Genomic DNA, 25,222 nt, shown 5'->3' on the forward strand with positions numbered 1-25,222 from the left:
TAACCGCGGTAGCAGTGTATTAGGGTACAGTTACTTAGATCCCTAGATACCTAGATTCGATTTTAGCAGAGGGAGCCAAAAAGGCAGTTGATTAAGATGCAGAAAGGCACAAGTTCAAATACATAATCCAAACATACCGAGATTCGATTTTAGCAAAGGGAGGCAAAAAGGCAGTTGATTAAGATGCAGAAGGCACAAGTTCAAATACATAATCCAAACATACCTAGATTCGATTTTAGCAGAGGGAGCCAAAAAGGCAGTTGATTAAGATGCAGAAAGGCACAAGTTCAAATATATAATCCAAACATACCTAGATTCGATTTTAGCAGAGGGAGCCAAAAAGGCAGTTGATTAAGATGCAGAAAGGCAAAAGTTCAAATACATAATCCAAACATACCTAGAATCGATTTTAGCAGAGGGAGCCAAAAAGGCAGTTGATTAAGATGCAGAAGGCACAGGTTCAAATACATAATCCAAACATACCTAGATTCGATTTTAGCAGAGGGAGCCATAAAGGCAGTCCAAACATACCTAGATTCGATTTTAGCAGAGGGAGCCAAAAAGGCAGTTGATTAAAATGCAGAAAGGCACAAGTTCAAATGCATTAGTAACGAACATATAAATGTGATTTGTCTATGAGGAGAGGCGATAGTAGAGATGTCTACCAGAATGTAGAGTACATAGGTCTGACTAAAGGTGGCGTACTGTTGCGAATGTTTTAAGCAACCTTATCGTCCAATGCAGTGACTGGGACACATAGCAGATGCCGGTAAGGTAATAAAGGGAGCAGATTGAGTGGACAGGTAAGGGGCGCAGGTAGAGTAGGTAAGACAAATATGGATTACTCACATCCTCATAAGAAACGAGCAGGGGGTATGGCCCTGGGCTCTGGTCAGTTCAGGACAGTCTCTGGACAGTTTTTGGCCTTGCCCTCAGGTCCTTTCCCGGAAGGGCCGGCTTGCACCTCCCGGCGACTGATGGGTGGAGAAGTAGGGTGCGAGAGCCAATCATCAGTCTTCTCAGGTCAGGTGAAGGAAGCACAGAGGAGGGGAGGCTTCAGAAGGCACGGGCGGCCATCTTGGAATGGATTCAGCCTCGTGTGCTGTAATGGTGGTCGAGTGGTTGAGGCTCAGTCAGAAGGACAGCCACAACTTTACAAAATTTGCAATGTGCAGCAAACGCAAGCGTTTGAATTGTAGTACACAAACAAACCAAGAATCGATTTTAAATGGTTACCGCGCCTAACGCGGTAAGAATAACCCAGGGAGTCACAATTGCTAGGGCTAGGTGACATACCTTGGTGCAGTCCAGCACAAGGTGCAGCAGCAATGGGTCACTGCTCCAGGAGTGGCTAGGAGCTCCTGCTCCAGCACCGACGATTTTCTCTCGTCCCAGTGTCCCTTAAGTGATCACACTTCCTCATGAACTGCCAGCCTCGTGCTCTTCTCCTTTTGCTACTACCGCCAGCCTTCCAGCTCCTGCTCCAGCTCGTTCCTTCAGTTCCTTCCTTCTGCAGAATACAGTAGAAACATTGTTGCACTCTCCTAATTCAATACCAATTATAACAGATGAACTAACCCGAGTACAGGAATGTTCTGCTGCCAAGAGGGGAGTAGCAAGGCAGCTGCACCACCCTAGCAGCTTACAACTCCACACAGAATATACTTTCAAAATGGATTCTATCCCAGATCCAGGACTACAAAGAATCTCTGCCACTTAGCATGCTTAAACAAGAGACACCATCTGTACCAGAAGTGTGGGATTGTTTTGTTCTTCCAGGGGCGCATGGGCCTTGTGAGTGCTTATGTGTAGCCTCATTCAGTTGAGGCCTCCTGGATGTCCGTGCGCGCAATCTCCAGCTTGGTTCCCCTGCCTCACTGGCTCTCTCCTTACACTATTGGTGAGTATCCTTGCAGGGGGGGGCCTATGGTTACTATTTCCAACATTGAGGTGGTATGGGGAAATAGTGGCTAGATGGTTATTGAGTCGGTGAAGGCATTGGGATGGGAACATCTTAAGGACGAGTGTCGGTGACCCGTCGGTGAGCAGAAACTTCTGTTCCATCTTGTAGGGTGACAAATGGCCACTTCGTATATCTATTAAATAATGCACGCAAAAGGATGGAGCCTAGGAAGACCCACACATTTGTTGAATGGTGGTGGGGGTTTATTTATTTATTGTTCATGCATAGCGCCCAAGACCCTGAGGTGCCAAGGTGCTTTTCTTAATGGTTACAGTGAAAAGTACATAAGTGCTTACGGTTACATTATTGTCACAATGTGGGCAAATACATGGTGCCGGCCACATGTTGCATGGCGGCAGCAAAGCACACATGTGCGGGGTCATAATCTGTTGGCAAATACACGGTGCCAGCCATATGTTGCATGGCGGCAACTACAGACATATGCTGAGTCATAATCAGTTGGCAAATACATGGTGCCAGCCACATGTTGCATGGCGGCAACTACACATATATGCAGGGTTAAAATCAGAGATCAAGTACATGGTGCCAGCGGCTTTTACATGATGGCAAATGTCATACTAAGACGGGGGTCAAAACTCGACATACGCCAGCACTGTGCCCGCCCCGAATAGCAGGGTGGTATGTACATACAGATGTATGGTTCTGATCGATGGGCAATAGCATGGAGTCAAAGATCATAATGAAAGGTGACAGCTACACACATACCAGGAGTCTGATCCATGGGGCGCACAACCAACCACTCTCGATCAACTGGGGTGGTTGGGCAAGTGCGAGCAGCCATGTGACCTGGGGGGGGTGGGATGCATTCAGGCACGCAGACGACCAAAGGGGGGGGCGTGGGATGCATTTGGGCAAACAGGCGACCCGGGGGGGGGGGGGGTGCATTCAGGCACGCAGATGACCAGGGGGCGGGGCTGGGTTGCATTCAGGCACACAGGCGACCGGGGAGGTGCATTTAGGCACTCAGGCGACCAATGGCCGGCTCCCTCCTCACAGTTGCTCCTATTGGCTTAAGGGGCCAAATAGCAACCAATGGGGAAGGGGGAGCCGAGCCGGGCCCAGGCATCAGCAGTATCAGGGTGAGAAATAGTGCAGTCATATTGGGAAGGCCAAAGAACACAATGCAGGGGGCCTGCTATGTGGCAGAAAGACATATTAAAGTAAGTATGTCCCAAAATAAGCACCTCCGCTTTATAGTTTGATAAATTGTGTGATATGGAAAATGTAGCGTGGGAATCAAAAAAGGACCTTCCCATTAATGCTAAGGGTGGCTGATTTGTTGTTGGGCCATTTGTGGTCCACTGTATCATACATGATGAAGTGCTCTAACAGTAAGAGTAAAGAGTTTCTGACACAATCAGGATTTTTAAGGCATCATCCATCTCTTCTGGTGTGTGCTACTTTGTGGACGAAAGCAAATATGGTGGACTCCAAGGAGGGCTTTGCATTTGATACGTGTGTTCAATTCTGTTGTTTGATATTTCTGTAGGATTTTTCCGATATTAGCCATTAGAAGGTTCATTTTTTTTCCTTTTTTTTTAGTAGGGAAGAGACACATCTGTTTTTAGGGCAACAACATTTTAACTTACTTGGTGCAATGCATTCCAACACTGGTGTGTTGTATAGAGGCAAAATTCTGCTACAAGCCCTGAAATTTTAGAACGACCTGTCGGATCAAACTGTTCTGACTTAGAAAGATAAGCGAGGGTACATTTCAGCAGGTGAACTCTTTGGAATCTATAATGCCTTCCCTTAAAGTTCCAATCAAAAGTAACTATTTTCTAATAGTGTAGATAAAAAGATTGCTCCAGGATATCCACCCCTAACAGCAGACCTATCCACACTAGAGAGCTACTTCTAACACCCTGTTTCCAGCACAGGTTGGCCTACCACAGTTCGTAAAGCAAATCATTATTAACACAGTTATATCAATTTGTAAACCATCAGTAAAGCTCTTCCTTTACATGTGGTTGAAGACTGTGTATACAGTACTCATTCGAATGGATTGTGTCCTCCCACGTATTCCTCATCTTTCTGAGTCATAATCAGTTGGCAAATACTGGAGAAGCTGGAGATAATTCGTTATCTCCAGCTTCGCTGCTTCGGAAAAAAAATTCTCAGCAGAGGGCGCTGTGCTCGAGGTCGTGGCGTCGAATGTCCCTCGACGGGCTCTGTACTCTGTCGACGTCACTGATGGTATAAATAGCTCGAACCGCGCCCGTTGCTTCAGTTCTGTTTTTCCGATCGCTTCGCTATCGAGAATGGCGCGCTTCGAGATTTTCTGTGGAAAATGTCGTCTTCTTCGACTCCTTCGACACTCAAGACTGGGTTTAAGAAGTGGATCGACTGTGGATCGAAAATGTCCATTACGGATCCTCACCGAGTTTGTCTCTGTTGTCTCGGTTCAAGTCATTGAATCGACGACTGTGGTTCCTGTCAGTCCATGACGGAGAAGGCCCTTCGTGAGAGGAGAGGTAAATGGTCGGTGGGGAGGGAAGCCTATAAGGTTAAGGCTGTGTCCAAAAAACATAAAAAAGTGACCGATTCGAAGGACTCGGATCGCCATAGGCATTCCAAGAGATCTCGTAGCAGATCGAGACACTCTTCTTCCTCGTCTAAAAAAATGAAGAGGAGACATAGATCTCCCTCATCTTCTGAGTCGACCGAAGAAATTCGATATCTGACAAAATCGGATTCCCCCAGAAAATGGGAGGAATTTCGTAAAAAGATGTTGGAGGTATTCGAGAATGCGCCTGGACCCCCTCGAATAAACCTCATAAGAGCCATACCCCTAAAGTCGCTCCATTGGACGACAAAGGGAAGTCAAAAACTACTATGGTAAAAGCAAGTAGTGTCGAGGATACTCGGAAAAACTAGAGTCGACTCCAAGTCGTCGAGGACTCTTCGAGAGTCGAGCACCTCTCCAGTGCCATGTAAAAAACATAAGTCGTCGAAGGCTTCCACGACTTCGTCGATGCCATCGCCATTGACCGCTTCGGCATCAAAGCCAAAAGCGTCTTCGACGCTTGTATCGAAGTCCTCTTCGAAGATTCCTTCAACAACTTCGAAGGACTTTTCCATTCCTTCGACAAAAATTGTTGAGGAAGAAAGGAGATTTACTCCATTACCCAGATCAGACTTTTTAAAGTCTATGTCCTCAATTTATGAGGAATCTGGCTCGGATGAGGATGAAATCGCTCCTTTTGGAGTTCAATGTAGCACAAAACAAGTTCCTGAAGAACTCATAGATCAAGAATCTAAATTGAGAGACCTGAGTGATACTCTACATTCTGCTAGTGGAATTGACATATCACCAGAATTAGAGTTTGCCAGACCTGATCCTGCAGAACATGCACACTCGGGGTACAGGAGTCTTATGACCAGAGTAATTGAATACATGGGTTGGGGTAACACTTCACCCGTTTTCGAACAGGACGATATGACAGATATAATTGTCAGAGGTCCTCAAAAGGTCCAGTTCTCCCCTTCCACAGGGCTCATCAGAGGACAGTGGAGAAAAACTGGGAAAATCCTGAAAGCATTGCTACTGTAAACAATAATTTCCCAAGAAATACAGACCAGCTGGTTCTGATCCTGAATATTTAAACAGACATCCGACTCCAGAAAGTCTAGTTATCCAGGCAGCATCTACATCAAAACAAACAGCATATTCCCCTATCCCTCCGGATAGAGAGGATAAAAAGGTTGATGCTTGGGCCCGTAAAGTTTTCACATCAGGCAGTATGGCCCTTAAATCAACAAATGTCACCTGTACCCTGGCCAGGCGAGGAAAGGGAAGGCTTCCTGAATAGATTCAAAGACGGGAAGGAGGCAATGGGGGAATGTCTCCAGTCTGGACTGGATACTGCTGATAGTATCAGTAGATCCATGGCTGCAAGCACAGTTCTACGCAGATTTGCGTGGTTGAGGAAGTCGGGGTTTGCACCAGATGTGCAGGCCAGACTCCTCAACATACCCTTTGATGGCTCGAGGCTGTTTGGCAGTAAGGCTGATGAAAGCCTAGAAAAACTCAGACCTCGAAAGCGGCAGCTAAATCTCTTAGTGCCTCCATGCGCCAGCCTCAGAAACCCTATCCCGGCTCATCTTCCTGGAGGGGTCGTTCTTTTCGATACTATTCCTCGTTTGGTAGAGGAAGAGGACAGGCTGTTCAAAGAGGCAAAAGAAAGTTCCCCCGTGGTGCACGAGGAAGAGGGGCAAAATCAGCCTCAGGAGCGGCACCTTTGCCCTCAGCCACTCCTGCAGCCGCCCCCAAATCTCTCGGAGACCTTATTACACAAAACCCCAGTGGGAGGCAGGATCTCTCAGCATCTGAAGGAATGGCGGGGCATTACCTCAGATGCTTGGGCAGGCACTGGAAACAGTAGCTCAAGGTTACTTTCTCCCCTTCCAAAAAAGGCCTCCGAATCACCCACCGGGAGCCAACTCCGTAAATATTCCAGACCAGCTCCTGTTGCAGGAAATTTTAACCCTGCTAGAGAAAGGTGCCATAGAACAGGTACCTGTAGCGGAGAGGAACAGGGGTTGGTACTCCCCATACTTTCTCATCCCAAAAAAGGACAGAGGATTGAGACCCATCTTGGACTTAAGAAACTTGAACAAGTTCCTCAGGAAGGACAACTTCAAGATGGTGACCCTTTCTCAGATCCTTCAGGCTATACAAATCCAAGACTGGTTGGTATCATTGGACCTTCAGGATGCTTACTTTCATGTGCCAATCCATCCCAAGCACAGAAAGTACCTGAGGTTCGCGATTGGCAACTCTCATTATCAGTATCGAGATCTGCCATTCGGGTTAACCTCCGCCCTGAGGGTTATCACCAAATTAATGGCGGTGGTGGCAGCGAGTGTCAGAAAAGGGGGGATTCACGTCTACCCCTACCTGGACGATTGGTTGATCAGAGCACGTTCTCCCGAACAAGCTCAGGAACATCTTTCGATCACCTGCCACTTCCTTCACAAATTGGGCTTCTCCCTCAATTTCAAGAAGTCCCACATGATACCATCTCAAAAGCTCCAGTTTATCGGAGCAGTCTTGGATACCTTTTTTTTTAAACAGATTTTATTAATTTTCAAACCAAACAATAATACAAACCAAACACGCAGTGCATTGTACAATAGTTCAATTGTTCATTACATAATCATGTTCACTGCTCCCCCCGTCCCTCCCTCCTTATGAGCCTATTTATACCTCGGACTCTGTATTCGTTGCCCGTGGCAGGGTGTCGCTCACCGTGGATTCTTCCAGGTCTTGTATCGTACCAAATAATTCTGCTATTAATGATTTCCATGCCATCAGGTTTCCCGCCTCCCCCCCCCCTGCGCTACTCGCCTCTTGCCATACAATGGTTTCAGCCTCCGCCCACTTCTGCAACTCCTTCCACCACACCTCTATTCGTGGCTTGTGACACGTTTTCCACCCCATGGCAATCCTTCTTTTTGCAAGCACGTATGCTAAATCTTTGAGCTTTCCAACATGTTTAAGTTTCTGTGATCTGGGGAACCCTCCCAGCAAGCAGGCCCAAGCTGTGTCGATGATGATCATAACCCCCTTTTACACTAGTTTCTGTGCCACTTCACCCCAGAAACGCCCAATTACAGGGCATGACCAAAACATATGCGTCATAGCAGCCTTTTCCTCGTCGCATTTGGGACACGCCTGTCGACCAGCCTTTGCAACCCTGGATATCCTCAAAGGTGTCATGTATGCTCTGTGTGTCACATACAATTGTATTTGTTTTAATCTCGCATTCCTAGACACCTTCTTGTGGTAGCCTAGGGCACGTTCCCACATCCCATCTTCCGTCGGGTCTCCCACTTCCGCTTCCCAGTCTCATCTCAACTGTGTCAGCTCCTTCCCGACCTTATGCATAACCATCTCATACAGTCTAGAGATCTCATGCCCTCCCTCAGATATGTCATATATTGCCCCTATGATAGCATCCGGTTCTTCCTCCAATACAGTTTCAGGCCACGTGTTCCGAATTCTCCGTACAGTTCTAAGATATTTAATAAATTGGCCTGTATGTAGCCCCATTTCTTCCTCAAGCACTCCGAAATCCTTAATGGTTCCCTCTAGCCATATATCCCCTAACGTCACCAACCCCACCGATAACCAGTGGGTCCTAATGATCACCCTCAGTTGCCTATCGTCCCCTACCAGTGCGACCAGCGGCACCTGCTGGGAGCACAGGAATGGATTTTCCATCATCCGGCACGCTCTACGCCACATTTGCCACCCAAGCATCATCATGTTCAAGCGCCCTCTCATTTCTGACTCGGGCAGCCAGATCATTTCTTTCAAGTGGAATGGGGCGCAATCCTGCCCAAACAACCTGAGTCCAGGGGTTGTTTCGTCTGAGAGCCATTTGGCCACATATTGTAGCTGACTCGTCACATAATAAACCTCAAAATTAGCAGTTTGATACCCCCTTTTTCATAAAAGTTCTGCAGCTTCCATAACGCCACTCTGTTTCGAGTATCTTGCCACAGGAAGTCACTATACATACTATTGAGTTTCGCAAAAAAACTTCTTAGGTATCATATACGGAATATTACTAAAGTAATGTAGGAGCCTAGGAAGGACTACCATCTTCAACATTGCCCCACGTCCCATCATTGCTAGCGACAACTTCACCCAGAAGTTCATACATTTCTCGATTTTCACAATAGCTACCTCAGTGTTGTGCCTATGCTCCTCTTCTACCGCGTGGTACACATCCACCCCAAGGTATCGGAAAGAGCTGACCGCCCGCGGTGTTTGTAGCACCGGTAACAGTCTCACAGGGGTTCTCGCATAGCTGCCCAGCGGAAAAATGCTGGATTTCTGTGGATTAACCGCTATCCCGGACAGCCTCGCGTACCTCTCCATCACCTCCAGGATATACTGGAGATTTTCTTCCGGGTACCTCAAGTATAGTAACAAGTCATCCGCATACAGGGATATCAGGTGTCGTTCCCCCCTTTCCTCAATACCCATTGTATCATATTGTTGCCTGAGGTATATAGCTAGGGGCTCCAGGGCTAGAATGTAAAGCATCGGGGACCAGGGGCACCCCTGCCTGGTGCCTCTACTTAGTTGCCACTTCTCGGATATCACTGATCCCGTTCGTACTCTAGCTAGCGGCTCACTATATAACATCTTCGCCCACCGAATATAACCAGGCCCTATCCCATATCCCTCTAGGGCCGCCAGCAGCCACGGCCACTTGACCGAGTCAAATGCTTTTACCCTGTCCAAAGACACTATCGCCATTTCTCCATCATTCTTACTACCCCATTCTATCACCCATTGGAGTCGCCTATGGTTATGGGTTATGTTCCTATTTGGGACATAGCCCGTCTGGTCAGGGTGTATCAATTTGCTAATTATTTGTTGCAATCTGTTTGCCAGGACAGCCGTCAATATTTTGCTATCCTGGTTTAGCATCGACAAAGGCCTGTATGAGCCACAGCTGTGCCCTGGTTTGTTAGGTTTGGGAAGAGGTATTATAATCGCCTCTCTGAGCGACTCCGGCAGCCGTCCTATCTCATACGCTTCATTAAGCATTTCTAACATTGGAGGGAGCACTTCCTCTCTATATACTTTATAAAATTCACTCGGGAACCCATCCGCCACCAGGGTCTTGCTAGTAGGCAATTGTCTCACCACTTCTTCTAGCTCTTCAAGAGTGATCGGTGCATCTAGCTCCTCCTTCTCTTCCCCACTTATCTTAGGCAATCCTGTATCGTCCAATGTTTCCGTTATCTCCTCTCGGCTGCAGCCCTCCTCGTCCCCATATAGCACCTTATAGTAATCCGCAAACTCCTTGTTTACTCCTTCCTGGGTGTCCACTACCTCTCCATCGTCTCTCGTTATCGTTCTGATAGGGATTCTGGGAGTTTCGCTTTTATATAGCCATGCTAAAAGGTGTCCCGTTTTATCCCCACCCGCATGCTGTCTCTCTTATGTATTTTTTATAGTTGAGGTTGGAGAGCCTTTCCCAGTGCTCCACACACTCCTGTTGCAGTTTAAATACCCGCTCCATATCCACACCTCCACCCTTTAATGCTCTTTCCAATTCTCCTTCTGTTCTTTGCAGGTCAGCCAGGATCCCGCCCTGCAGACCCTTTGATTTAGCTATGGCAACCCCTCGAATCACCACCTTGAAGGCTTCCCATAACGTGCTTGCAGAATCCACGCTACCCGTGTTCACCTCAAAATAGTTAAGGATCACTTCCCTAATGTCCTCTCTAAAAACTGGATCCTTAAGCGCCTCTGCTCGAAGTCGCCACGTCGGAATCTGTGCCCTCGGGGGGCAGTATTGCCACCCGAGAACCAATGGCGAGTGATCCGAAAGGACCCTCGCCTTGTATTCTATCTGGGTAATCTCAGTAATTACATCCGACGTGGCAAAAACATAGTCCAGCCTCGTGTGTAGCTGTTGCGGGGCGGAGTAGTGCGAATATTGCCTGTCTTGGGGGAATTTTGTTCTCCACACATCTGCCAGACCAAAGTCGTCCAACAGTGTCCGCAGTGCCCTAGCCGCTGGGGCAGGTCTGTCAATTTTACCATCTGATCTATCTACCTTGGGGTTCATCACACAGTTAAAATCCCCGCCCCAGATCACCGCACTACCCACACACTTACTAAGGTTGGTGCACAGAGTTCTAAAATATGTTGCTGTGTTTTGGTTGGGGGCATATGTATTTACGATACTTATCTCTTTATTCTCAACCAGCCCCCTCAATATGACCAACCACCCGTCCGTCTCCACCACTTCCTGCAACAACTGGAACGGGACATGCGGCGCCACCCAGGTAAGTACTCCTCTAGCTTAAGCAGAATATGACGAGCCCACCACAACCCCCTTCCATTTCTTTACCACCGTCTCCATCTTTTCTCGCGTCAGGTGTGTCTCCTGCAACATTGCAATATCTATCTTTTGCTTTCGCAGATACAGCATGACCTTATTCCTTTTCAAATAACTATTAAGTCCCCTGACATTCCACGTAATTACTTTCAGCTCACCCACGGCTCATTAAAGATCCACCTTCCAACCTCTAGTCGATCCCTCCCGCCCGTGCAATACAGATTCATCCATCCGGCTCTTCTATGTAGGCTCATATTCAAACTAAAACTCCCAACAACTACAAACCCGCCAAACTCATTCCTTCCCACCCCTTCCAACCCTTCCACAACAAACCCGCCCCCCCAACTGTTGCCCAGCTCCATCCCTGGATCTCAGGCACCCCCACATCTAGCCCTGTCCTGCACAAGCCTGTGCTCAGGGCTCAGTAGGGTAAAGTCGCCCTAATGGCCACTCAGCTACCAGTTCTCAGGGTTGGGCTTAATGTTAACACTATGCAGCTTCTACTAGCATTTTATCCACTATATTCCAGTCGGTGCAGAGCAAAAGTCCCAAAGGTTACTCAACGTCCATCCGGACTAGCTATGCCCTCCGAAAAAGGGCCCTCCCCCACTTACCCCCACAATGTTCAGGACATAGGTTCTTCAGTTGTGATTTTCCTGACGATCTCGATCTGCCTCTTGTTCTGGGCAACCCTGCAGGTCCAGCCAGGACCCCGCGTCCTCCGGTGTATCAAAGAAAAACGCTCTGCTCTTGTGCAACACCTTCAGTTTCACCGGGTACAGGAGTATATACTTAATGCCAGCTGCACGTAGCCTCTTTTTGACAGCCACATAGCTATATCTCTGCCTCTGCACCAGCATCGTGTAATCCGGGTACGCCGTGATGTTGGCGGATGCTTTCTCTATTGTACCGCCCTTGCGGAAGTATTCCAGGATCTTCTCCCTGTCTTTATAGTTCAAGATCCTCGCAATGATCGGTCTTGGCGGGGCCCCAGGTCGTGGTTTTCTCATTAGGGCACGATGCGCTCGCTCCACCGTGAACCCCTGTGAGAGCTTGTCTGCTCCTATTTCTTGAAGGATCATGTTCTCCACATAGTTCGTGGGGTCCTGGCCTTCCTCCCCCTCCGGCAGGCCCACCACCCGTATGTTGTTCCTTCTCGCCCTTCCTTCCACCTCCTCCACTCGGTTTTCAAGATTAGCAACTTGCTGTTTTAGCACGTGAACCTCAGTTGCATTATTAGTGCTGACTTCAGTATTGGTCTTCACTGCGCTTTCCAGCCCACTCGTTCTCTCCGCCAATGCTCTGACGTCTTGTCGTAGCAGGGTTAACTCAGTCCCTACCGCATCGATTTTGTTTTCTAGGGCTGTCCGCAAGTCTGCCATCATTGAGCCCCATTTGGTGCTCATCTCTGTTATGGCCTCCAGGATCTGTTGCTTATTTCCGTCTGGGGCCTCCTCAGCAGGAGTCGCGACCGTGCTCTGCGCTAGCGTTGTGGGGGTCCTCTGCACTTTTGCATAAACCTCCATTGTGGGTTGTTTGGTCTTGGTCCTCAACCCCTTCGCCGACATAGCACCTCCCTTCTTGTGTGTCTGAATTTGACTATGTGCTGTTGCTGTGACACTTCCAGAGTCTTAAATTGTTGGGGTAGCTATCTTCCAGCTTGCTTGTGCCATAATGAGCGCAATAGCTTCTAGGTGGATTGTGTTCTCCCACATTTATCGTACACATACAATTCTTGTTGGCACATGTAATGCGGGCAGAGACTAAATGCACCTTTTGAGGCTTATGGTAAGCACGCTTATCAACTGGCCATTAGTTCATCCCTTGTAGCCACCCTGTGCGACATCAGAGGGCGCAATAGCATCCAATTGTGCAGGTCATATGCAACCCGCCAGGTCACATGCAGCTTTCCAGTTCGTTCTCCCTCAATCGCACCGCTGGGTTCACTTGGGACTGTACACAATCCCAGTCCACTCGCGGGCCGGTCCAGTATCAAGTCCTCCGGGGACAGCCCCGGGTATGCAAATCTGCTCTACTGAGCTTTTTGTTCGGGGCAGGCAGCGGCCGCCTCAAACGTTTCCGACCCGCTCCGTGGGTCATAGCGTGCATTCACCGCTGCAGCAGCTTTTGTACAGTAGGGTCCAGCTGCTCCTCACGCCTCCAGCACCCTCAACGCACACACAATCGTCCCTTGACTTCAATATGGATGCCATGCACTGCGGTCCCGTCACACTCCGCAGGCGGAGTCTTGCTCGCCCACACGCTCAGTGCGCTCCCGGTATAGACCGCGGCTCCCGCCGTGCCAGCGGGGGCCCCCTGGTTACACCGCACCATCTCTACTTGTAATTTATGTACGCTGTGCCTCCTCTGACCTGCGCATATCCCGGCGAGCGGTCGCAGGCCAGTGCCTTGTCGTTCACTACGGGGACAGCCCCCGATGTGCTGATCGGCTCAACGGAGCTTCTGTTCGAGGCAGGCAGCGCCCGCCCCAAACTTTTCCAACCCGCACCGCGGGACACAGTGTTCAATCGCCGCTGCAGCGGCTCTCCGTGCTGCAGGGCCCAGCTGCTCCTCGCACGCCCACACAATCCTCCATCAACCGCTGCTACGGGTGCCGTGCATTACGGTCCCAGCTCGCCCACAGACTCGGTGCGCTCCCGGTAATTGACCGGAGCTCCAGCCGCACTAGCGAAGGCCCCCTGTGATCACGGCCGCCCGATCCCCGTTGCCTCTATTTATGAGTCAGTTTAATCTGCAGCTGTAGCAATCGGCTGGGGCAGCTTCTTCGTTACCAGAATGCACGTCTCGGGAGTCCTTTGTTCTTGACCGCCGCCATCTTAGTGCTCATGTTGCGGCTGGCCGCGGGATACAATGTATCGATTCGCCCATTCCGGAGCTCAGGACACGATGTCAGCCTGCACAGGTTCCGCTCAATACATTCACACGCCTTTTATAATGCTTGAAGTTGCATTTCAGTGAGAGAAATATCTATTTCGAAGGGATTGTGTCCTCCGACGTATTCCTCATCTTAGATATCTCCTTCCAGCTCTGCTGGCCTCGGAAAAATCTTCTTCTCTAGAGGGCGCTGCGCGTCGACATCCTCCGAGTCGATGTCCCTCGACAGCCGCCGTATCGACGTCGACGTCATCCTGCCTATAAAGGCCGCGCGCAGCGTCTGTTGCTCAGTTCCGTTTTTCCGCGCTTACTCAGTGCCTCGGAATACCGTTGCTCAGTTCTTGTCAGATTAATCCTATTTACCTCGGGTTATTCAATCCGTACTCGATGGCTTCCTCGTCGGAACCGACAACTCCGCGATCCGGCTTCAAAAAATGCCGAGATTGTGGGAAAAAGATGTCGCTGACTGACCCTCACAGAGTTTGTCTGTGGTGTTTGGGAGCTGAACACCATTGTTCGGAATGCGAGGACTGTATGTCCATGACAGCTAGCGTAGGGGGAAGCTGGAGAAAGGTAAGACTTTGAAAGCTTCTTATTCGTCGACGAAGTCGAGACACTCGTCTCCTCGTCACCATTCGCGCTCCAGGTCTCGGAGTGGGTCCCATCACTCCTCGAGATAGAAGCACTCGAAGAGGAGACGTCGAAGATCCCCTTCTCCGTCTTCCTCGTCCTCTGTTTCGCCAAAAAGAATCCCTTGCCCCACGAAACATAGTTCCCGGGCTGAATGGGAGGAATTCCGCAAAAATATGATGAGCGTCTTCGAGAAAGCGGCCTCGACCCCCTCGAAGACTGCCGAGAGCGATGCTCTGGTCGAAAGACCCGAAGGTCAAAAACGCAGCGAGTCGCAGTACCCGGCGAAGGAAACCTCTCGAGCGCGTCTCGAACCCTCGAGTAGGACTATGACCTCCAAACCTTCCTCGAAGGTTCCGTCGACGCCGTCGACGAGGGTTCCGTCGACGCCGAGGTCGGTGTCTTCGACGCCGTTGTCGAAGGGACCTTCGACACACGGGTCTGTCGACTCGACGCCAGCTTCGACACCGGCGTCGACGCCAAAAAAAGTCACGGTTACGACACACCCAGTGAATATCCCCCAGGTCCTCGACGTTGATGGCTTCGAGATTGTCGAGTAGAATTCCAATTCTGTCGAGGTCTTCGAGGCCTCCGCCTTTGTTTTCGACGCCACGCTCGAAGCCGTCGACGTCGACGACATCGACATTTTCGAGGCCGATAATGACAAGTTCGGCACCCTCTGCCTTGGAAATGGGATTTACTCCCTTTATGAGTTCAGAACAATTGAGAACTATGTCCTCAATTTTGGAAGAGGGTGAATTGTCTGAACAGGAAGACACATTTGAGTTGCAGGAACCTGTAACCCCAATTAGAGAGGAATTTTCCTCTGAAGAACGCAGGTTAAAGGATCTTCAAGATTCCTTACATGAGGCAAGTGGGTTAGACACTTCCCCAGAGGTGGAGTTTGCTAGGCCAGACCCAGGGGAGCATGCTGAAACCCCCTATAGAGCCTTAATGGCCAGGATCACAGAGTTCATGGGGTGGTCTGCACCTTCACAATCTTTCCAACAAGATGACCTCACGGATATTCTTGACAAAGGCCCGCAGGAGGATCCTGTGGTGCCTTTTCATAAAGCTCTTCAGAGGAAGATCATGACAAACTGGGAAACCCCAGATGTCGTACCAGCAGTAAATAAAAAACTGTCTACAAAGTACAGGGTATCTTCTACAGACCCCGAGTTTTTTTCTAAACACCCATCCCCAGAAGGTCTGGTGGTACAGGCAGCATCCTCTACCGATGTCAAGACGGCTTATCCTACCGTCCCACAGGACAGGGACGATAAAAAATATGATGCTATGGCAAAGAAAGTCTTTTCAGCATGTAGCATGGCGTTAAAATCTGTTAATGCTACTTGCACCCTTGCTAGGTTCAGCCATACACTTTGGGAGTGTGCTTCTACAGCGGCTGACTGCATCCCGGAGGGAGAAGAAAGGGATGCGTTCCTGAATATTATACAGGACGGTAAAGACGCTATGTGCGAATCCCTCCAGACGGGCATTGATTCGGCTGACAGTATCAGCAGAGCAATGGCGGCAAGTACATCAACCAGGAGATTCGCTTGGTTGAGAAAGTCTGGTTTTGCCCCAGATGTGCAAGCCAGGCTCTTGAACATGCCATTCGATGGCTCTTCTTTGTTCAAGAAAAAGGCGGATGACAGTTTAGAGAAACTGCAAACTTCAAAAGCAGCAGCTAAATCCCTAGGAGCTGCAATCCGTCAGACTCCTTTTCGTCCCACAGGAACCTCTGCGAGGGGCAAGTCCTTTCGCTTCTACTCCGCATTCGGAAGAGGTAGAGGACGACCGGTTCAAAGGGGACAAAGAAGAACTACCCGAGGTGGACGGGGTAGATATTCAAAAGCCGCAGCAACAGCAGGTGCCTCTTTACCATCGGCATCTGCATCAGCCGCCCCAAAACCACTCTGAGGACTTCCCTCACAGGACACCTGTAGGAGGCAGGTTGACTCAACATCTGGTGGTATGGCAGGCTATCACGTCAGATGCTTGGGCATTGGAAACAGTTGCCCAAGGTTACTGCCTGCCTTTCCTACGTATACCTCAGAGTCATCCACCGGGGATCAGCTCTCAGAAAGCTCCAGATCCGCTCCTCTTGCAGGAAATTTTGGACCTGCTAGAGAAAGGTGCCATAGAACCGGTACCTGTAGCGGAGAGGAACAAGGGCTGGTACTCCCCTTACTTTCTCATTCCAAAGAAAGACGGAGGACTGAGACCCATCTTGGACTTGCGAGAATTGAACAAATTCCTCAGAAAAGACAAATTCAAGATGGTCACTCTTTCTCAGATCCTCCAGGCCCTTCAGTTCCAAGACTGGTTGGTATCTCTGGACCTTCAGGACGCTTATTTCCATGTGCCTATCCATCTCAAACACAGGAAATACCTGAGGTTCGCAATTGGCAACTCTCACTATCAATTTCGAGTGCTGCCATTTGGGCTGACCTCCGCCCCGAGGGTCTTCACCAAGTTAATGTCGGTAGTGGCTGCAAGTCTAAGGAGGGAAGGGATTCACGTCTACCCCTACCTGGACGATTGGTTGATCAGGGCTGTTTCTTCGGAACAAGCTCAGATCCAGCTAAATCACGTGTGCCACTTCCTTCACAGACTGGGCTTCTCCCTCAATTTAAAGAAGTCACAAATGATACCATCACAGAGACTCCAGTTCATAGGAGCGATCCTGGACACTTCCCTGGGAAAAGCCTCGCCACCAGAGTTACCAAGTTCCAACATGCCCAACGTCTCCCAGCCTTCGACTTTTTGAGGTTGCTAGGCCTCATGGCATCCTGCATTTTCCTAGTGCCAGAGGCTCGCCTGAGAATGAGATCGCTCCAGTGGGCACTGAGGACTCAGTGGTCACAATTCTCAGGGAGAATGACAGATCTTCAGGTTCCCGACAGAGTAGCTCGAGACCTTCAGTGGTGGGCCTGTCAGGAGAACATTCTGAAAGGAGAACAGTTTTGGCAACCCTGGCCGGAGATAACAGTCACGGATGCCTCACTCACGGGGTGGGGAGCCCACGCCAACAACTTGACCATCAGCGGTCGTTGGTCTCCATCGGAGTCCAGACTACATATCAACCTGTTAGAGCTGAGAGCCATCAGACTTGCGCTGAAGGCGTTCCTGCCAGCTGTGCAAGGGAAGGACGTCCTGATAATGACGGACAACACGGTGGCCATGCATTACCTCAACAAAAGAGGAGGTGTAGGATCACTACCCATGTGCAGAGAGGCGATGCAGCTCTGGTTTTGGGCAATCCAAGAAGGAATCTCTCTATGGGCAGTTCACCTAGCCGGAGAGAAGAACTTGACAGCGGACGCTCTGAGCAGGCAGAACACAGTCTCCCACGAGTGGGAGCTAGCTCAGGAAGTCCTTCAAGAGATCTTCGCCCTTTGGGGAACCCCTCAGGTAGATCTGTTCGCCACCAGCCTAAACAGGAAATGCGACCTGTTCTGCTCAAGGGAATTTCCCCCGAGAGGAGCTCTGGGAGACGTGTTCATAGTGGACTGGGAGTTTCCGCTTCTGTACGCGTTCCCACCGGTCCCTCTCATTCCTCAAATGATCAGGAGGTTGAGAAGATTCCGGCGAACCATGATCCTAATTGCCCCGGATTGGGCCAGCAGAACGTGGTACCCGGACCTTCTAGACTTGTCCATCTGCCCTCCAATTCGACTTCCACTCAGAGAGAACCTACTCTCACAGAAGGGAGGTCAGGTTCTCCATCCAGACATCAAAACCCTCAACCTTCACGCTTGGCTTCTGAAAGGCTGAGGTACAAGGATTGGGACCTCGCTGATGATGTTATGGAGGTGTTGCTTTCGGCAAGAAGGCCAGCAACAAAGTCTTTATACCGCTGCCGTTGGAACAGATTTTGCAGCTGGTGTAGAGAACAGAATATCGACCCTTTTTCATGTGGTACATCAATGGTTTTGTCCTTCCTACTATATTTGGCAAATTCAGGCCTTCAAGTTGGCACCATTAAGGGCTATCTCGCAGCGCTATCCATCTTTAAGCGCACTGCGGAAGAACCATCCTATTTCAAATTACCCTTGGTTATACAGTTTCTAAAGGGGTTAACCAATGTTTATCCCCCAAGACCATTCCAAGTTCCCCTATGGGATTTAAACTTAGTACTAACTTTCCTGATGGGCATACCTTTTCGAACCTCTCCATTCTTGTTCGTTAAGATTCCTTACCCTTAAAACTGTTTTATTAATAGCACTTACATCTGCTAGAAGGGTGAGCGAATTACAAGCTCTTTCTTGTAAACCCCCTCACACAATATTTCACAAAGACAAAGTTGTCCTGCAAGTGAAGCCTAATTTCCTCCCAAAGGTGGTTTCTGAATTCCATATCACTCAGAAGATTACCCTACCATCTTTCTATCCTCCTCCTCACCCGGTGAAAGAGGAAGAGAGGTTACACAGGCTAGACCCTAGGAGGGCTTTAAGTTTTTACATCAGTAGACTAGCCAGGATAAGACAGGCGGACCACCTGTTTGTAGGTTACGCAGGTCACAAGCTGGGGTTACCAATAACTAAGCAGACCATTTCCAGATGGATCATTCTAGCCATTCTGGAATGTTATAAACTGGCAGGGAAAGAGCCCCCTCAAAACCTTAGGGCTCATTCGACCAGAGGTATTGCAGCTTAATCGGCCCTCAAAAGAGGCGTGCCGGTTAAAAAGAGATCTGTGCGGCCGCTACATGGTCGTCTGTCCATACCTTTACACGTTTTTACAATTTGGATTCCTCCTCCAGTCAAGAGACTAGGTTTGGAAGGGCTGTACTGCATTCTATTCATCAATAGAAGACAGCGTGAAGTCAGTACTCCCTCCTCCAATAATAGAATACTGCTATGGGAGCCTATCTAAGATGAGGAATACGTCGGAGGACACAATCCCTTCGAAGAACAAGTTACTTCTTACCTTGTAACGTTTTTTCGACGGGATGTTCCTCCGACGTATTCCTCATCGACCCTCCCATCCATCCCCGCAGTTCTACTTCCCTTGTTGTTGCAGCTTACGCTCCTTCAGGATGATTAGTTTAGTCCAGAAAGTATTATTGTGGGCTACAAAACAGAACTGAGCAACGGACTCTGCCCGCGGCCTTTATAGGCAGGATGACGTCGACGTCAATACGGCGGCTGTCGAGGGACATCGACTCGGAGGACGTCGACGCGCAGCGCCCTCTAGAGAGAAAACATTTTCCGAGGCCAGCAGAGCTGGAAGGAGATATCTAAGATGAGGAATACGTCGGAGGAACATCCCGTTGAAAGAACGTTACAAGGTAAGAAGTACCTTGTTCGTCTCTGTCGGATCAGTTCGCCGGATCACGGAGTTCACGGAAACCACAGCCTATTCCATGGCTGCCTAGCCAAGCCCCCCAGTCTTGGATACTTCCTCGGGAAAAGCCTCGCCTCCCAAGGTGAGAGCTCTCCACATCATGCAGATGGTAACAAAGTTCCAGAATGCCCAGCATCTACCGGCCTTCGATTTTCTGAGGTTGCTCAGCCTCATGGCGTCCTGCATTTTTCTGGTGCCAGAGGCCAGACTGAGAATGAGATCCCTTCAATGGGCACTCAGAACTCAGTGGTCCCAGTTCTCAGGGAATATGTTGGATCTTCTGCAAGTCCCGAGCGAAGTTGCTCAGGATCTTCTATGGTGGGCTTGCAACAACAACATTCTCAAGGGAGAATCCTTTTGGCAATCATGGCCGGAGATAACAGTAGTAACGGACGCCTCACTCACGGGGTGGGGAGCACACACCAACAATCTGACAATCAGCGGTCGTTGGTCTCCATCGGAGTCCAAACTACACATCAACCTTTTGGAGCTGAGGGCAATCAGACTAGCGCTGAAGGCCTTTCTGCCCTCTGTACAGGGAAAGAATGTCCTGATAATGACAGACAACAAAGTGGCCATGTACTACCTCAACAAGAGAGGAGGTGTACGGTCACTACCACTGTGCAAAGAGGCAATGCAGCTCTGGTTCTGGGCAATACGAGAAGGAATCTCTCTATCGGCAATTCACCTAGCTAGAGAGCAGAACACGGCGGCAGATACTCTGAGCAGGCAGAACACAGTCTCCCACGAGTGGGAGCTAGCTCAGGAAGTCCTTCAAGAGATCTTCCCCCTTTGGGAACCCCTCAAGTGGATCTGTTCACCACCGTGATCAACCGGAAGTGCGAGCAGTACTGCTCAAGGGAATTTCCTCAAAGAGGAGCTCTGGGAGACGCATTCGTAGTGGAGTGGAAGTTTCCACTGCTGTACGCGTTTCCCCCAGTCCCCGTGATTCCTCAAGTAATCAGGAGGTTGATAAAGTTCTGGAAAACCATGTTCCTAATTGCCCCGGATTGGGCCAGGAGGACATGGTACCCTTCTAGACATGTCCATCTGCCCTCCAATACGTCTTCCGCAAAGAGAGGATCTTCCCTCGCAAGATGAAGGTCGGGTTCTCCATCCAGAGGTCAAGACACTCAACCTTCATGCATGGTTTCTGAGAGGTTGAGATACAAAGATTGGGATCTTCCGGATGACGTAATGGAGATTTTGCTTTCAGCTAGAAGGCCAGCAACAAAATCTTTATACCGATGTCGCTAGAACAAGTTCAGTAACTGGTGCAAAGATAAGGATGTGGACCCTTTTCAATGTGGCACTCCAATACTGCTTTCTTTTCTATTACATCTAGCCAATCTGGGGCTCCAGATAGGAACAATAAAAGGATATCTTGCTGCGCTGTCTATTTTCAAGCACACCTCGGAAGAGGTTTCATACTTCAAAATACCATTAATCATTCAATTCTTAAAAGGGCTTACTAACTGCCCTCCAGTACCTTTTCATGTCCCAACTTGGGATTTAAATCTAGTATTCAAATTTCTGACTTGTATACCTTTTGAGACTCTGCACTCCTGTCCATTGAGGCTTCTAACATTAAAGACTGTGCTTCTTGTAGCCTTATCATCAGCCCGCAGGGTTAGTGAACTACAGGCTCTCTCATGCAAACCGCCATATACTACTTTTTATAAGGATAAAGTTAAACCTTCCTTTTTACCAAAAGTAGTTTCTGACTTCCATTTGTCACAAAAAATACATATTACCAACGTTCTATCCTCCTCCTCATTTGGGCAAATAAGAGGAGAGACTGCACAGACTAGACCCCAAGAGGTATCTTAGTTTTTACATTTCAAGAATGTCTAAATTACGACAAGATGACCAACTTTTTGTGGATTATACTGGTCATAAACTGGGTTTATCAGTAACAAAACAGACCATATCCCGCTGGATCATTCTGGCCATAATTGAATGCTACAGATTGGCGGGAAAAGACCCACCAGGTGGGCTTCGAGCCCATTCTACAAGGGGAATGGCTACTTCTGCGGCTCTAAAGAGGGGAGTTCCGGCAGCAGACATTTGTTCAGCTGCAACTTGGAAAACAATGCATACTTTCATCAAGCATTACTGCTTGGATACTGCCTCCTCCGATGAGGGGTTATTTGCCAAGGCGGTACTTCACTCAGTCCATGAAAACAGTATTTAGTACTCCCACCCCCAAAATTGCCACTGCTATGGGAGTCTATCATTAGATGAGGAATACGCGGGAGGACACAATCCATTCGAAGCACAAGTTACTTACCAATTGTATCGTTCTTTCGACTGGATGTTCCTTCCACGTATTCCTCATTGACCCTCCCATCCTACCCCGCAGTACAGTTTACGTTTTCTTACACTTTCCTCTCACGAAGAGTGCATCAGTCATGAGGCACGCCTGGGTGTTCCTCCTATATGTTTCATCGAAAAAACAGAACTGAAGCAACGGGCGCGGCTCGAGCTATTTATACCATCAGTGACGTCGACAGAGTACGGAGCCCGTCGAAGGACAATCAGCGCCACGACCTCGAGCACAGCACCCTCTGCCGAGAACTTTTTTTCCGAAGCAGCGAAGCTGGAGATAATGAATTATCATAAAATGAGGAATACGTGGGAGGAACATCCAGTCGAAAGAACGCTACAGTTGATAAGTAACTTGTTCTTCTCACTCTTTGAGCTAATTCACAGTTCTGGTAGAGTTTGCTGCATCATATTTGCTTTGTGTGCCTCAGCACACAGAATAACATTGTTTCTCTTCTCTCCCTCTACAATAGGTGAAATGTTGATGAATGGCGGTGTACAGGAACAATATTCTGGAAAAGACCCTGTTAAATTGGAGTTGCATGATACTTTCTCCGGTGATTTCGTGAACAATGCATCCCTGTGTGAGGTTGGGGAACAAACCCAAGACCCTTGGCACTATTCAGAATGGGGGCAGGAGCACTTTACATCAGAACATGCGGGAGGCTTTAGTCACCATGCATCCTTCACTCAGCAGCAGAATTCCGAGGCAGGACATGGACTGCATATTGCAAGTGAACATTGGGGAAGTGCCTACAATGCGGTTTATTTCCCAGAGCATCAAGAGACACACACAGAAAGTTTCCAGTTGCTTAACCAAAGGAGCCCTGCCGAAAACCGAATGCAGAGATGTACTGAATGCGGGCAAATGTTCCACCACAGCTTCGCTCTTCTAGAGCACCAGAAGGTGCATGTGCTGCAGAATGCCTCTGCTTGCTCTGATGAGGATCAGAGCTTCACTGATTATTTGAATCTCAGTGAGCACCTGAAAACATCTGTAAGTGAGAAGTCATTCCAGTGTGCGGAATGTGGGAAAAGCTTCAAGCTCCACGAATCTCTCCTCCTCCATCAGAAAAGAAGTCACACAGGAGAGAGGCCCTATAAATGTCCGCACTGCGAGATGAGCTTTGTACGAAGGCATCAATTTCGAACCCATTACAAGATGCACCGAGAGGAGCAGCCATACCGATGTACTCAATGTGGGAAAAGCTTCAAAGGGAGAATGTACTTTCTGAAGCATCAGAGGACCCACACAGGCGAGGTATTTTTACACATACATAAAAAGATTACCAACATGTCATGACATTGCGGGCAGCTGTACCCCAAAAAGGATTCTGTAATGTATCTGTTCAATTATCTGTGCAATATGGAACATTCATCATATGAATATGAATGAATGAATGAATGAATGAATGAATGAATGAGTGAATGAATGAATGAATGGCATATGAATGAATTCATATGCCGGTCAAGTGGCACAGCGAGTAGAGCGCTCGCTCTGACATCTATGCAGAGCCTGCTGACGCAGGTCCGAATCCCGGCAGGGCCAAACTCAGCCTTTCATCCTTCCGAGGTCGATAAATGAGCACCAAACACCGTGGGTTAATAAGCAGCGCTCAGATACCTGAAGGTTCGTAGCGCTATATAAATGCAAAACTATTATTATTATTATTATGGAGCAGGGGGACGGGATATTCTTTATTAGCATGCATTACGAAACAAAAGAATGAGGCAGATGATAGTGTGGGAGGCTGCGAGTCCACCCGATGAACTGTACAGGGTATAGAAAGAGATGGTAGGTGAACATAAGCTGCTAAGAGGATAAAGGCAAAGGAGAAAATGCTGGTTGGAGGGGGAAAGTGAAGCTGAGTTGTGTGTGTGTGTGTGTGTGTATATATATTTCTGAGGCTTATGGAATCTGCTTAGATCACATGCTATGCATAGGCCGACATCTAGTGGAAGCTGCAGAGCATTACAGTTGTTGTTTTTGAAACTCAAAAAGGGACGTCGACAGGGCGTGCCAGTAATACTATCCCTAGTGTGACGTCCACTGTACCCATGATCCCTTACGCCTCGGGATCCCTGCGATTGCTCTTTTACAACCATTCTAGTTGGACGCGTATAGCAGAGTTCCTTTCGGCGTTAAGCCATTGACTATTTACAATTAGCAATAGTATTTCTTTCTATCCTTTCACCGACCTCCGAAACACCACGCTGGTGAAGACAGAGAAACTGCCTGTCGAAGACTACCGCGACGGACCATTAGGCCTTGGAAGGCCGCCCCGGGCCTCGTCCCAGACAGTAGGGAGATAGGGGGGAGGCCATTTTAGGATGCATATACTCCCCTTCCTACACTTTGTTCGCCCAGCTGCCATAACCTATAATTATGGCAATTACACCATTTAAATTCTGCCCCAAGTGTAATCGCAAATTCCTGTGGTTAGACAAACACTTAGTTTGTAACTTGTGTCTTCCAAGAGACCACATCGAAACGTCTTGTTGAGCGTGCAGGCTTTTCAAGCCAAAGACGTTAAAGGACCGCTCCACAAAACGCTGGACCTACTACGCCAAGCAGCTCGAGGCCATGGAGGTAGAAGGCACCTTTAACAATGGCAGCGACGTCGTTCTTTTGGACGGCATGGGCGACAGAGTAGCTCCAGCTACTCCAGCGCAGGCCCCCAATCCTGTAGGAAAGGCTGGCGGCCATATTGTGGGGACCACACCCGGCAGCGGTAGCGCTACAAAGACACACACCACTAAGCACATAAGCCCAGGTCGAGACTCGACACATGGATCGAGTGATTGACAACGTTCAACACTCAGGGAAAGTTCTGCTGAGTCCTGGTCCTCTGGGCAATCTGGCTCGAGATCGCCAAACGACGGGCCCAACTGTCGAAAGACGGCAAGGGTGTCCCTCTCAAAACTCCCTCCGAAGGTCGATCGTCCACAGACGAGGCCTTGGCCCTACCCGCATCCGAAATTCGACGCTCGGCGTCAGATAAAGTGGCAGGCCCCAAAAGGTCTGTAAAACACTCATCTGAGCCCTGAGAGGGGGGAACATCACAAAAAGACCTCAAAAACCCCTCATAGGGATAAGAGCCCTCTTAGGGAAAAAACACCTCAGAAAGAAAAGCATAAACAATACAAGCCCATAGAAAACCTAAAG

The 25,222-nt window shown here is 48.9% G+C and overlaps 1 protein-coding gene across 5 annotated transcripts in view; it reads left to right on the forward strand.

Moving 5' to 3' along the window:
- Nucleotides 1-25,222, forward strand: part of LOC138528612 (uncharacterized) — a 1,266,637-nt gene that overhangs the window by 840,488 nt on the left and 400,927 nt on the right. For all 5 annotated transcript variants that reach the window (XM_069640406.1, XM_069640404.1, XM_069640408.1 and 2 more), the window contains one exon: nt 22,530-23,317. In XM_069640406.1, the coding sequence (XP_069496507.1) occupies nt 22,530-23,317 (788 nt within the window). The remainder of the gene's footprint in view (nt 1-22,529; nt 23,318-25,222) is intronic.

The sequence above is a fragment of the Ambystoma mexicanum genome, chromosome 7q (assembly GCF_040938575.1).
Source record: "Ambystoma mexicanum isolate Mex_15411 chromosome 7q, UKY_AmexF1_1, whole genome shotgun sequence".
Classification (NCBI taxonomy): Eukaryota; Metazoa; Chordata; class Amphibia; order Caudata; family Ambystomatidae; genus Ambystoma; species Ambystoma mexicanum.